The sequence below is a fragment of the Balaenoptera acutorostrata genome, chromosome 15 (genome assembly GCF_949987535.1).
Source record: "Balaenoptera acutorostrata chromosome 15, mBalAcu1.1, whole genome shotgun sequence".
NCBI classification, from domain to species: domain Eukaryota; kingdom Metazoa; phylum Chordata; class Mammalia; order Artiodactyla; family Balaenopteridae; genus Balaenoptera; species Balaenoptera acutorostrata.
Window position 1 is genome coordinate 5,923,223 of NC_080078.1, and position 15,011 is coordinate 5,938,233.

At 48.2% G+C, this 15,011-nt stretch overlaps 1 protein-coding gene across 14 annotated transcripts in view; it reads left to right on the plus strand.

Moving 5' to 3' along the window:
- Positions 1-15,011, plus strand: part of TRRAP (transformation/transcription domain associated protein) — a 111,220-nt gene that overhangs the window by 88,469 nt on the left and 7,740 nt on the right. For 11 of the 14 annotated variants that reach the window (XM_057530277.1, XM_057530285.1, XM_057530282.1 and 8 more), the window contains 6 exons: positions 1,229-1,319; positions 2,927-3,126; positions 3,913-4,174; positions 6,732-6,957; positions 7,801-8,018; positions 9,325-9,509. In XM_057530277.1, the coding sequence (XP_057386260.1) occupies positions 1,229-1,319; positions 2,927-3,126; positions 3,913-4,174; positions 6,732-6,957; positions 7,801-8,018; positions 9,325-9,509 (1,182 nt within the window). The remainder of the gene's footprint in view (positions 1-1,228; positions 1,320-2,926; positions 3,127-3,912; positions 4,175-6,731; positions 6,958-7,800; positions 8,019-9,324; positions 9,510-15,011) is intronic. The other 3 variants (XM_057530287.1, XM_057530289.1, XM_057530290.1) reach the window with 1 other exon arrangement.

The window sequence follows — 15,011 nt, forward strand, 5'->3', positions numbered from 1 at the left end:
TTACAGTATTAAAATGGTCATTTCTTTCCTTGAACGTGTTGCCACATAAGATACACGTAAAATAAACATTCTCTTAAAATGCAAGGTCACTAGTGAGGACTCACAGTTACCCACGGTGAGTGTGTGTCTGGTTGATACTTCACGGCCGGCATCCCATCGTGTGCCAGTCGCTCTTCAGAGCTTCCTTCGGAAGAACACTCAGCCCAGTTGTGGTGTTGATTGCCCTCTGTACGGTTAGTTGTTCAGCCGCAGCTGCCGAGGCTGCAAGTTGTGTGCACTGGGTGGGCTTGGGGAGTCGGACAGACTGGGGCCCGGGGTCCTGTAGAAGGGCTTTCATGACCCTGGCTTGGGAGTGGCTCCAGATTGTCCCTCTCCTGCAGAAAGGCCGAGAGGGGAAGGGCCTGAGCAAGAGAGATCTGGATACAGTCGGTCTGGGATAGAGTGCCTTTGACTGTGCTGCTGCTTGTAAAATTACAGAGTCATGCATATAATTTTTCACATGTGAACAGCGTCATAACCAAGCATTTGGGGACATGCTACTTGTTCATCGTTCTGTCTGTTCTTCACATGTGGTGCATCGTCTACACGGTACCCAGAAGTGGTTTTATTTTTCCCTTGAGAGCTTGCAGCTGCGTTCCTGGGTACTGACTGGTATTTCGCTTGGAGCTGATCTGTCAAGGTGTAGGTTCCCTTTATTTAGTATCGTCATTCATTGGATGTCTCTCAGTGTACGTTAGCCAGCCACCCTGTGGCAGAGCTGGGTGATGTCTGCTCAGCCCTTTTGAAGGAGCCATATAACCCCAATTTGGTAAAACCGGCATGTCTTACCTTAAAGAGAAAAAGTTCAGTCTCCTCCTTCCTGCAGTTTTGCAGAGTGAAGTTACTCGCTAGCGAGCCTGGTTGTCAGTTAGCTAGAATCAGCTCACAGTTCCCGCTGAATAAAGACTCGTGTCATTTTGTGTTTTCCTGTCATTGGCCCGAGTGAGATCCACGGACTTGAGTGTTTGTCATCCTCATATTAACTGAATCAAGTGAAAGTGTGGTTTCCCTCTGTCATCAGTAGTCGTGGGGCAGAACTGATGAAATACACCATGTTGCTCTTTCTTGGATCTTTTAAAGCTAAACTAGATGTTTGACTTGCTGTTTAATCTGGCCTCATGTGTATCAGGTCGGTGGTGTGGCCAAGTGCAGGCCAGCGTCCCACTCATGATTAACTGTCTCGGAGCAGGTTGGACGAGTGTATCCCCAAGCCGTCTACTTTCCCATCCGGACCCTGTACCTGACCCTGAAGATAGAACAGCGGGAGCGCTACAAGAGCGGTACGTCTCCGGGGGGTGCCGCGGCCAGGCCCCCACTGCCGCGGACACATGCTCGCTTGCAGCTCCTTTCCAGCATGTGGGCCGGTCTTGGGTTTAGTCCCTGAGAGGACACTGGGTCTGGAAGATAAAACCTGATCTCCCAGTGAAGTTTCTGGTTTTCCTTCGCCGCAGTGTAATAGGGTATTCATCTACCTGAGTGATTCGATCCCTAAGTAGAAAAAAATACATGAAATTTTTAGGTACAGATAATTAGAAAGCTGAACTTGCCCCATTAGTTATAAATGCATCCTGGTAAACAGTGTAAACGTCAGTTACGGTGTTATAAGGAATATCTTCAGCTGCCAGGGGAATCAGCATAGAAATCAATCTCACCAAATGTAAAAACGTACTCAAAATAGAGGTTTTTAATCTATATTGAATAGCTCTGGTGTGTAAAGAAGTAATTTAATGGTTTCAGTTACCCACTAAGCATGGTGCTTTGTAAACACCACGTTTACTTGCTTCACCACGTTTTTAATATGTAGACATTTATGCTGCGGCGCCAGAGCCTTTCTAGGAAGGTGAGTCCATCCACTGGACGGTGGCAGCATCTCCTGGTCCTGCGCGGGGTGGGTGAGGACTGCACAGCGTGTTAGCTCCAACCTCCTGGGTACCTGGGTAGATTCGTGTTTTGGTCATTCGAAAGTTAAGATTTTTTTATTCTAAGAGAGATGAAGCTAAAAAAATGAGCAAAAGGGGTTCTACAACGTATTTCTTTTTTCTTTTTTTAAAAATGTATTTATTTATTTATTTTTGGCTGCATTGGGACTTCATTGCTACGCACGGGCCTTCTCTAGTTGCGGCGAGCGGGGGCTACTCTTCTTTGCAGTGTGCAGTCTTCTCATTGCGGTGCTTCTCTTGTTGCGGAGCACGGGCTCTAGGCGTGCAGGCTTCAGTAGTTGTGGCACACAGGCTCAGTAGTTGTGGCTCGCGGTCTCTAGAGCACAGGCTCAGTAGTTGTGGCGCACGGGCTCCGCGGCATGTGGGATCTTCCCAGACCAGGGCTGAAACGCGTGTCCTCTGCATTGGCAGGTGGATTCTTAACCACTGCGCCGCCAGGGAAGTCCCTACAACATATTTCTTATATAGCGAGTGACTGTATTTTTCAAAGATGTCATTTTATACATGTGGTTTGGCTTACCTAGATGAAAACATGTAGGCTGACTTGTTAACTACTTCTAGATTCTCTGAGCTGTAATACAAGGAATGAATTTTGAAATGTTCTGCCAGACATTTAAAAAAATGTTCAAACTTCCACTGAAGTTAGAAAGTCCAGTGAAGCCTGCACACCCTCACCCAGACCCACCAGTTACGTGCTGCCATACCTGCTTTCTCTCTCAACACATACGCCTTCTGGAACCACTGGAAGCCCAGTTGTAGGGGCTGCGCTCTCCTCAGCGCCCTCTCCTTAGAGCCAGGGCGCCTCCCACACAGCCCCTGGGAAGCGCCCCGGGATGTGTCCCACGCCGGCAGGAACCAGCGTTCCTTTGGCCGGTGGGTCCTTAGAGCACCGACTCTCCCATCGGTCAGTTTGGCGCTGACATTGGCGTTGTGTGTGTTGCTCTCAGATTCTGGACAGCAGCAGCCAAGTTCAGTGGGTAACCAGTCCCATTCTGCATCAGATCCAGGGCCCATAAGAGCCACGGCCCCCATGTGGCGCTGCAGCCGAATCATGCACATGCAGCGGGAGCTGCACCCGACCCTGCTGTCTTCCCTGGAAGGCATCGTCGATCAGATGGTCTGGTTCCGGGAAAACTGGCACGAGGAGGTATGTGGTGTGGTCTCGGGGGTGCTGGCATCCTGCGGAGGGGATGGATCATTTGGAATGCTTTCATGGCCGTGTTCTCTTGAGACTCCCTGCCTGGTTGTGTGTACGTTTGTTGTTGGATTGAACGGTGGAACAGCAGATACTTAATGTCTGCACGCTAGTGCTGCCTTAATATTGGAAGTAGAAGACTTCAAAAGAAGATGAGATTGAGAAAGCCATTTCTGGCCTTCAAATGCTTATTTTGTTCACGTGTATGAGCTTAATCACTGAAATGCCACCACTGACCAGGGAGCCGCGGTGGTGTGGGCAGGGCTCACTCACCGGCCACTCGTCTCCAGGAGCTGGGAGCTGGTTCTCAGGCCACAACCTTAGTGGCGGTGATAGAATAATCAGCCTTTGTTGCCCAGATATTTGTCTGGTTGGCCACGAGGCCTCTCGTTAGTACTGTGTTATTTTGTGTGTGTGCAGAGTACACTGAAGTGATCTGAAAATAGGTTTTTTTCCTTGGTTGCTCAACAGAAAGGTATGTGTATGATGCAAAAAGTGGGGTCTTGGGTCTTTTTTTTTTAATGTTCAGGACAGTTGCTTCTCATTGTTAAGAACACAGCTCATGGCATGAGTGTCCGGGCGGCCCCCCGGTTCCGCACAGTCTGGTGCTGACGCCTGCTGTGCGCCAGGTGTCGGTGGTGGGGCCGGGTGGGCGGGGCAGGTGCTTTTTGGTTGGTGGGTGGGTTGCTTGAATGGAGAGCTCTGTTGTGCGAGCTGCCTCGGGTCTCTTTCCCCCAGGTTCTCAGGCAGCTCCAGCAGGGCCTGGCGAAGTGCTACTCTGTCGCATTTGAGAAAAGCGGAGCAGTGTCGGATGCCAAGATTACGCCCCATACTCTCAACTTCGTCAAGAAGCTGGTGAGCACGTTCGGGGTGGGCCTGGAGAACGTGTCCAACGTCTCGACCATGTTCTCCAGCGCGGCCTCCGAGTCCCTGGCCCGGCGCGCACAGGCCACCGCGCAGGACCCTGTCTTCCAGAAGCTGAAGGGCCAGTTCACAACCGGTGAGTCCTGATCCAAGGGAGCTCCCACTCAGCGTTTTTCCTTGGTCTTAACATCTAAGTTAACCACATCCGTTCATTTTCATGAGCACAGTACCGGGCGAGCTGGTTAGACTGTGTTTAAAATACAGACTGGATCACAAGGAAACTGACGTTCCCCGCCTGGGGCTGCATGTCCTTCCCTCCGGTGAAAGGTCGAGGCTTCAGGGCCAGAGCACCGGGCTCCCCGTCAGGTTAGACACAGGGTTTTAGGACAGACCTGCTTCTGCTCCCCCGTCCCTCCTCCTGCTTAGTTTTCATGGGAAAACGCAACAGGGTAAGGTGAGGCAGTAAGACCCAACGGTGCAGGGCCCGAGGTGACAGGTAAGGTTCAGACCTGTAGTGGATTCTGGTGGCAAGATGAAAAGGAGGTTGTGTTTCTAATCCTGTCCCCAGTTCAGGTTCACGCATTTCCCTAGACCCACAGGAGCCCCACCTCTTTCTGCATGATCTGAGGTGAACGGTCCAGTCTCCCTCAGCCCAAATCCTCATCTGTCGTAGGGACCCTCATCCCCCCAGTGTACGCACAGGCACGGCTGCATCCCCTGGAGCTCGTGCTTGTGTGGTCTGTCATCCTCTGAAAAAGGAAGAGTCTGAGATGAAAGTTTGATGGAAGCCAGCATATGTTACTTCAAAGAAGTGATATTTAGTGTATCTTTATCTTAAAATGTCCAGATCATTAAATCAAATGTGGTCTGAAATAGAGAATTAGAAGTGGAACAAATCATCCGGATTCTGATGTGAAAAAAATGACAGACACTGAAACTTGAAAGAAGGGCAGCTATGAGGCTCTGACCCACCACAACGTGTAGCGAGTTTCAGATACTTAAATCAAGGGCTGTCCAGCACTTCTCGTCATGTGCCCCCAGGGAGGACCGTCTCTGGGTTTAGCGCTGGGTTCTGGTCTAGAGAGTGGAGGAGAGTTGTTCCTCCATCTCCAGCAACATTGCATGCATTGGCTGCTAGCTCCAAGTCTGTAAGGAGGTAGAAGGAGGTTCAAAACAGAACATTAAATTTATCCCAGAGGAGACTTATTTACAAGCAAAAACTTACACCCGAGTGTTGATAGCCACTTTATTTGTAATAGCTCCAAACTGAAGTCCACCCAAATGCCCCTCTAAGGAGAATGGATACACAACGTGTGGTATTTCCATACTCATATAAAGCAAATAAAGAGGAGTTAACAGCAACTGAGATGAACCTCAAAGAAATTACGCTGACTGCAAAGCGCCAGTCTCAAAAGGATTCCTGCTGCATGCTGCTTAATTATGAAACACTTGTGAAATACCATAATAATCAAGCTGGAGACCAGAGTAGTGGTAGCCAGGCGTCAGGGATGCGGGGAGGAGGTGGCTGTGGCTCTGAGAGGCATCAGGGCGTCTGTGGTGATGGACAGCGAGCATCTTGGTCACGGTGCTGGTTTGGCGCTCCCTACATGGCATCTCACAGAGACACACGTGCACGCGCGCACACGCACAGGACACGTATCTGAATCAGCTCTGGGGGTTATGCCAATGCCTTGGTTTTGGAAAGGGGTGTGTGGCCCTCCCTGTACATTTCTTTGTACTCCTGTGAATCTATATTCATTTCAAAATAGAAGTTAACGAAAAGTAACAAACAAAAATCCATTTCATGAATGTCAGGCCTGAGCTTGGTAACACCTTCCTGATCCAGAGCTGAGAAGGAGCAGCCCCCGTGTGCAGCTGCCTGCGTCCTGGCTGGGTGGCCTCTGCCGTAGCTCTGCGGGGGAGCCTGGGTGGAAACCTGCCTCCTCGTGTTGGTGCATGGGGACCTCTCCAGCCACCTGCTCGTGTGAAGTCATGCTAGAGTTAAAGGGAAACCAGAGAAATGCTGTGAAAAAAACCCCACACAATAAAAGTACATTGACTTTCAGGGGCTTCCCTGGTGGCACAGTGGTTAAGAATCCGCCTGCCAATGCAGGGGACACGGGTTCGAGCCCTGGTCCAGGAAGATCCCACATGCCGTGGAGCAGCTAAGCCCGTGCGCCACAAGTACTGAGCTTGTGTGCCACAACTACTGAAGCCCGCGCGTCCGGAGCCCATGCTCCACAACGAGAAGCCACTGCAGTGAGAAACCCGCGCGCCGCGACGAAGAGTAGCCCCCGCTCGCCGCAACTAGAGAAAGCCTGTGTGCAGCAACGAAGACCCAACGCAGCCAAAAATAAATAAATAAATGTAATTTTTTTTTAAAAAAAAAGTACATTGACTTTCATAAAACTGATGACCCTGTACACAGTTGAGGTCACGCGTGGGCGTGATGATTAGAACTGCTGGAGTAGCCGCGTGCTGTGCTGAGGGCCTTAACACGTGCTACCTTGTTTAACTTAATCCTTGTGGGTGCGTGCTGTTTATATCCGTCCTGTGACTCACAGTGCTTTGCTGCAGACTAGATGCGAGGTGTGTCTGTTTCCTACCTGGGAGGTGCTTGAGCTGCGGTTTTTGTAGTGAATTAGAAATAGCCCGGAGACTAAAAATGTTTCTAATCATATTTTATTTTGCAGATTTTGACTTCAGTGTTCCAGGTTCCATGAAGCTTCATAATCTTATTTCTAAACTGAAAAAGTGGATCAAAATTCTGGAGGCTAAAACCAAGCAACTTCCAAAATTCTTCCTCATAGAAGAAAAGTGCCGGTTTTTGAGCAATTTCTCAGCACAGACAGCTGAGGTAGAAATTCCTGGGGAATTTCTGATGCCAAAGCCGACACATTACTACATCAAGATCGCTCGGTGAGTGAGCCTGACCTGGCCCGGGATCACCAAAACCTTCCCCAGCAGACCCCCAGGCAGACCTGGCCAGCGGGTCACACTGTAATTCCCTCCCCTCTGCACTCCTTCCCCCGAAACGGGAGAGGACACAGTGTTGCTCTAGGATATGAGTACCTTTAAAGGGTCTGGTCTAACCACTGGCTTCAGTGTCTTGTTTGAGTCAAGCTTGTGTTCGCTCTCAAAAGAACCCTTTCTGAATCCCCATGGAACTTGACATAGTATAGTTTCGCAGTCGTCTGTAAACTCTTAAAGCACAGGATTCAAAAGAATCAGACAATGGTCAAATTTACCAGGGCGAAGCAAGTTGCATCTCATTTAAAATGTAAAGTGAGCTGTGAAGGGGCGACCCTTAATGGTCAGGTGTTTCCTCTAAACCTGACCCGTCCTGGCCGCCCCCTCCCCCTCCTGCCGTCAGTGTGCTCGGGCCCATGGCCCACGCTCGCTCCTCGGGCACCTGTTCCTCTGCCCCAGCGCCAGCCAGTGGGGCCCGCGCCCTCATGGCTGCTGGACCCCTCTGGGCCGGTTAGCGCCCGTCTCTGGCTGCTGAGGCTGGACCCTCGGCGTGCCTGTTTGAAACTTCCAGCTCCGCCTTCTCTTCCTCCTCTCCTTTTCCCTCCAATACTGTGGCACGCCCTGTACCTTGTCGCAGTGAGGTGGGGTGTAAGTGACAAACCACCGCTGTCGTACAGTCTGTTTTGCAGGACGCTTCTGACAGCCGCTTCTGTAGAGCTCATCTTCTCAAAGGAAAGGGTTGGAAGCTGGGGCTCGGGGCGTTGGCGTCTGATTGTCCGCTGCTCCCGGCAGGTTTATGCCCCGGGTGGAGATCGTGCAGAAGCACAACACGGCCGCCAGGAGGCTGTACATCCGGGGGCACAACGGGAAGATCTACCCGTACCTGGTCATGAACGACGCCTGCCTGACGGAGTCGCGGCGGGAGGAACGCGTGCTGCAGCTGCTCCGCCTGCTCAACCCCTGCTTGGAAAAGAGGAAGGAAACCACCAAGAGGCACTTATTTTTCACAGGTACCGGTGCTGCCCGGGGCTCCACAGCGATGCCCGGCCCCCTGTGCCGTCTGTGTCAGCGGCTGCGCGTCTCTGAGCCCCGCCAGGCCGGGGCAGGCCGTAGGCTGAGCGCTGGTGCCCGCACGGGCCCGGCTCCTGGAGGGAGGGGACGCCTCCACCCCGGGGCCTGAGGCTCCTCCCCGCAGGACGGGCGCCCTAACGAGGACTCGTCTGGAGAAGGAGGCCCCGGGCCCGTGCACACGGCCCTCTTCGCTTCCCCAGGAACCTTCCCAGGCTCTGGCGACGCCTGGCTGAGCAGAGGGCTTGTTGGGCGTGTGCTCACGGCATGTGGCAGTTTTTAAGTGCAGTCTCGGATCTGCTCTGGGACGCAGCCTGCAGTGTGTGGGCACCGCCTGAGGTGCTGCCTGGGAGTCAAGGAGCCCCGGGCCGGCCACAGAAATCTCAGGCAGGCAGCAGCCAGCAACCTCGAGTGAGGTCTTCCCAGAACCGAGTTGTCGTGGGTGAATCGTGAGCTTGTAGTAAGGGGTGTGGAGGAGCTGCCTGTAATCCCACCCAGAGGAGGGAACTATTGTTACACTTCAGCATTAACCCCCAGTTTAGGAGCCCATTGCAACGCATATTATCTGGTCCTGTATGGAACTTTCTTCTGCTAGCCAAGTTGTGATCCAGCCTATTCTGACCTAAGATCTCTTGCCCTTAAGTTCAACATCCCCAAAATAAGAAGTATGTTAAAAAAAAACACAGGTCTATAGAAAGCTGTGTGCATTTTCACATGTATGTAACGTGATCTACCGTGTTGGTCCCAGCTGTGCTAATTGGTTGTTCTTTGCTGCTTCCAAAGAAACAAGCTCCTGGTTAGCTCCAGATGGTGGTCCATGTATGTCCCCTGGAGTCCTGTAGGAATTTCTTCATGGGTTGAAGCCATGGCAACGGGCCAGTAGCCATGCTTTAACTGGCGTTAGACCGAATCAACTCTCGATTAGCAGTCAGAAGCGTCGTGTGCCTGCTGCCGCCCCACAGGCCGGCAGACTTGGCTCAGAGCTGCGCCGCTCGGCTCCAGAGCACTTGGCGGCACGGCCTCCTTACTCTTCTCGTGAGGTTGCCTAGTGAGGCCTTCCTGGTCGCCTGTGCCTTAAACGCAGGCCACGGGCGGCTCGGGCTCCGGCCCCGCTAGACGGAGCCTCAGGCCGTGGGCTGAGGCCACCGCGCCGTGTGACCGGGCTCTCCCGGCTTCGCCCGCACCTCTGCCCCAGCGCTGGCCTGTGGGCCCCGCTCTCATCTGCCCGTCTCTCCCCTCTCTCCTCAGTCCCGCGCGTGGTGGCCGTGTCCCCGCAGATGCGCCTGGTGGAGGACAACCCGTCCTCACTCTCCCTGGTGGAGATCTACAAGCAGCGCTGTGCCAAGAAGGGCATCGAGCACGACAACCCCATCTCCCGCTACTATGACCGCCTGGCCACCGTGCAGGCGCGCGGGACGCAGGCCAGCCACCAGGTGCGGGGGCGCCGGGGCCGGGGCCGGGCAGGGGTCCGGTCGGACGGGTGAGGTGGCCGTGGGCCTTGGTGAAGGGGCATTTGCTGCAGGCCATGTGTTGTAACAGGGCAGAGAGGTACATCTCAGCCTTGCAGAGCCTCGTGGTCCTTCACCTGCACTTGCAGGGAGGCCCAGAGAGCAGAGTTTAAAAGTAACTTCATGGCAGGTTCATTTGGCCAGCAAACCAGGTCTCGGTGATGGGAGGCTGTCTCCCCACGTAGTGTTCACGTTTGTCTGGTTTGCTGCGGGACCTTAAGGTGCCACATGGTCTCTGTACCACGTGTACATTCTAAAATACAGAAAGTGGGGAATCCTGAAACACGTCGGGCCGGCTGTTTTTGTGGCCTAGGGTGGCAGCACAGTGTCCCCCGCCGAGTCCTGGACGGCTCTCGGCTGCACCCGTCAGGTGGACGAAGGTCCCTCTCCACCTGCAGGTTCCTGCCCTTGGTGGATAGCAGGGCAGGGGTGGCCCCTGGATGAGAAGGTTTTATCCAGAATTGTCTGCGTCACCTAAAGGCAGCACTTTGGGCCGTTCTCTGGATGCCTCTGGCGTCTTTCCTGTGTTTCCCGAGAGGGCCTCACGGTTTCTAGGAGAGACACCCCAGAGCTGGAAGCTGTGACTTGCCTCTGTTCTCCCGGGGACTGGTCTACATTAATCTGGGTCCCAGAGGACTTGGTTTAGGAGGACGGAGCCCACAGGTGCTCGTTTCACCCACCGCGGCAGTGCTCAGGGCGCAGGGTCTGGTGTAAGCCTCCACCTTCTTGCCGGTAAAGCAGGTGGGATTCCTCTGTTCTAGTTGGCCTCTGTGGAGCGTGGGCAGTTTTGGGGTGTTTGTGGGAGATGAATGGATTGGATTCTTCAGGCTGCATGTACCTTTGACAGTGTGGAAGCCAGCAACTCCTATCTGCAAATACATGGCTACGTCAGAATGCCCCGTCGCTTTGTAAAGATGGAGCTGATGACTGGTCCAGCATAGAAACAGTGCTAGGGTCCTGCTGGGCCAGCTGGAGATGCTGACAAAACAAATAATCCCAGCTTGGTTCCCTCTTCTTAGTCTTTGTCCCCTAGTTTGTTTTGTTATTAACTCTGCTGCTTCATCCTTTGCAGTTTTTCAATAACACCTTTGGGTATTATAATTGGGATATTATTCACATGTCATAAAATTTCCCCTTTAAGATGTACGATTTAATGTTTTCAGTATTCACAGAGTTAGTCATCACCACTTTCTATCTTTAAAACATTTAATCACCCGAAAAAAACTTCATACCTGTTATTAGTCATTCCCTATTCTTCTCTGTCCCCACCCCTGGTGACCACAGATCTTTCTGTCTCTGTGAATTTGCTTAATTCTGGATGCATCATGTGATTGGAATCATACAACATGTGGTCTTCAGTGTCTGGCTTCTTTCATTGAGCATGTTCTCAAGGTTATCTGTTTTGTAGCATGTGTCAGTAGTTTGTTTCTTTTTATTGCTGATTATTCCCTTGTATAAATATAACACATTTAATTTATCTGTTCATGAGTTGATAGACTTTAGCTTGTTTATACTGTTACGATTAATGCTGCTGTGAACATTTGTGTACATGTTTGTGTGTGGGCCTGTGTTTTCATTTCTCTTGGATATATACCTAGGAGTAGAATTGCTGGGTTATATGGTAACTCTTATGTTTAACATTCTGATGAACTGCCAAACTGTTTTCCAAAGTGACCGCAATATATGAGGGTTCTAATTTCTCCACATTCTTGCCAGTGCTTAGTATTGTCTGTCTTTTTGATTATAGCCATCCTAGTGGGTGTGAAGTGCTAGCTCATTTTGGTTGATAACCAGTGATGCTGAGTATTTTTTCATTTGCTAATTGGCTGTTTGCATATTTTCTTTGGAGAAAAGTCTGTTCAGGTCCTTTGCTTGTTTTTAAATTGAGTGATTTGTCTTTTTATTGTTGATTCTAAGAATTCTTCATATGTTCTGGGTGTAAGTGACTTGATACAGGTGACTTCACCTTCTTGGCTGTGTATTGGCCATGTTGTCCTGCTTCTTTTCATGCCTCATAATTTTCTGCTGAAAACTGGATGTTTTGGATAATATAATGTGGCAACTCCTAGAAATCACATCCTTCCCCCGAAGGTTCGTTGTTGTTGCTGTTTGTTTGTTTTAGTGACTTTCCTGGGCTAATTCTCTCCAGGATGCCATTGAGGAATATCCAAAACCAAACTCATCAACTCTCCCTGGAGGACCTGACCACTCCTCACACAAGTGCAGCCACTGAGGTGTCTCCTCAGTTAGCCCAGCAGCCAGCCAGTGATTTACAGAGATTTTCTTTTTTCTTTTTTTGAATTTTTGAATTTTATTTATTTTTTTATACAGCAGGTTCTTATTAGTTGTCCATTTTATACATATTAGTGTATACATGTCAATCCCAATCTCCCAATTCATCACACCACCACCCCCACCACCACCCCCGCCATTTTCCGCCCTTGGTGTCCATACGTTTGTTCTCTACATCTGTGTCTCAGTTTCTGCCCTGCAAACTGGTTCATCTGTACCATTTTTCTAGGTTCCACGTATATGCATTAATATACGATATTTGTTTTTCTCTTTCTGACTTACTTCACTCTGTATGACAGTCTCTAGATTCATCCACGTCTCTGCAAATGACCCAATTTTGTTCCTTTTTATGGCTGAGTAATATTCCATTGTATGTATGTACCACATCTTCTTTATCCATTCGTCTGTCGATGGGCATTTAGGTGGCTTCCATGACCTGGCTATTGTAAATAGTGCTGCAGTGAACATTGGGGTGCATGTGTCTTTTTGAATTATGGTTTTCTCTGGGTATATGCCCAGTAGTGGGATTGCTGGGTCATATGGTAATTCTATTTTTAGTTTTTTAAGGAACCTCCATACTTTTCTCCATAGTGGCTATATCAATTTACATTCCCACCAACAGTGCAAGAGGGTTCCCTTTTCTCCACACCCTCTCCAGCATTTGTTGTTTGTAGATTTTCTGATGATGCCCATTCTAACTGGTGTGAGGTGATAACTTATTGTAGTTCTGATTTGCATTTCTCTAATAATTAGTGATGTTGAGCAGCTTTTCATGTGCTTCTTGGCCATCTGTATGTCTTCTTTGGAGAAATGTCTATTTAGGTCTTCTGCCCATTTTTGGATTGGGTTGTTTGTTTTTTTTTAATATTGAGTTGCATGAGCTGTTTATATATTTTGGAGATTAATCCTTTGTCCATTGATTTGTTTGCAAATATTTTCTCCCATTCTAAGGGTTGTCTTTTCGTCTTGTTTGTGGTTTCCTTTGCTGTGCAAAAGTTTTTAAGTTTCATTAGGTCCCATTTGTTTATTTTTGTTTTTATTTCCATTACTCTAGGAGGTGGATCAAAAAAGATCTTGCTGTGACTTATGTCAAAGAATGTTCTCCCTATGTTTTCCTCAAAGAGTTTTATAGTGTCCGGCCTTACATTTAGGTCTGTAATCCATTCTGAGTTTATTTTTGTGTATGGTGTTAGGGAGTGTTCTAATTTCATTCTTTTACATGTAGCTGTCCAATTTTCCCAGCACCACTTATTGAAGAGGCTGTCTTTTCTCCATTGTATATCGTTGCCTCCTTTATCATAGATTAGTTGACCATAGGTGTGTGGGTTTATCTCTGGGCTTTCTGTCTTGTTCCATTGATCTATATTTCTGTTTTTGTGCCAGTTCCATATTGTCTTGATTGCTGTAGCTTTGTAGTATAGTCTGAAGTCAGGGAGTCTTGATTCCTCCAGCTCTGCTTTTTTCCCTCAAGACTGCTTTGGCTCTTCGGGATCTTTTGTGTCTCCATACAAATTTTAAGATTTTTTGTTCTAGTTCTGTAAAAAATGCCATTGGTAATTTGACAGGGATTGCATTGAATCTGTAGATTGCTTTGGGTAGTAGAGTCATTTTCACAACATTGATTCTTCCAATCCAAGAACATGGTATATTTCTCCATCTGTTGGTATCATCTTTAATTTCTTTCATCAGTGTCTTATAGTTTTCTGCATACAGGTCTTTTGTCTCCCTAGGTAGGTTTATTCCTGGGTATTTTAGCAATGGTAAATGGGAGTGTTCCCTTAATTTCTCTTTCAGATTTTTCATCATTAGTGTATAGGAATGCAAGAGATTTCTGTGCATTAATTTTGTATCCTGCAACTTTACCAAATTCATTGATTAGCTCTAGTAGTTTTCTGGTGGCATCTTTAGGATTCTCTATGTATAGTATCATGTCATCTGCAAACGGTGACAGTTTTACTTCTACTTTTCCAATTTGTATTCCTTTTATTTCTTTTTCTTCTCTGATTGCCATGGCTAGGACTTCCAAAACTATGTTGAATAATAGTGGTGAGAGTGGACATCCTTGTCTTGTTCCTGATCTTAGAGGAAATGCTTTCAGTTTTACACCATTGAGAATGATGTTTGCTCTGGGTTTCTCATATATGGCCTTTATTATGTTGAGGTAGGTTCCCTCTGTGCCCACTTTCTAGAGAGTTTTTATCATAAATGGGTGTTGAATTTTGTCAAAAGCTTTCTCTGCATGTATTGAGATGATCATGTGGTTTTTATTCTTCAATTTGTTAATGTGGTGTATCACATTGATTGATTTGCATATATTGAAGAATCCTTGCATCCCTGGGATAAATCCCACTTGGTCATGGTGTATGATCCTTTTAATGTGTTGTTGGATTCTGTTTGCTAGTATTTTGTTGAGGATTTTTGCATCTATATTCATCAGTGATATTGGTCTGCAATTTTCTTTTTTTGTAGTGTCTTTGTCTGGTTTTGGTATGAGGTTGATGGTGGCCTCATAGAATGAGTTTGGGAGAGTTCCTTCCTCTGCAATTTTTTGGAAGAGTTTGAGAAGGATGGGTGTTAGCTCTTCTCTAAATGTTTGATAGAATTCACCTGTGAAGCCATCTGGTCCTGGACTTTTGTTTGTTGGAAGATTTTTAATCACAGTTTCAATTTCACTACTTGTGATTGGTCTGTTCCTATTTTCTATTTCTTCCTGGTTCAGTCTTGGAAGGTTATACCTTTCTAAGAAGTTGTCCATTTCTTCCAGGTTGTCCATTTTATTGGCATAGAGTTGCTTGTAGTAGTCTCTTAGGACGCTTTGTATTTCTGTGGCGTCTGTTGTAACTTCTCCTTTTTCATTTCTAATTTTATTGATTTGAGTCCTCTCTCTCTTTTTCTTGATTTGTCTGGCTAATGGTTTATCAATTTTGTTTATCTTCTCAAAGAACCAGCTTTTAGTTTTATTGATCTTTGCTATTGTTTTCTTTGTTTCTATTTCATTTATTTCTGCTCTCATCTTTATGATTTCTTTCCTTCTGCTAACTTTGGGTTTTGTTTGTTCTTCTTTCTCTAGTTCCTTCAGGTGTAAGGTTAGATTGTTTATTTGAGATTTTTCTTGTTTCTTGAGGTAGGCTTGTA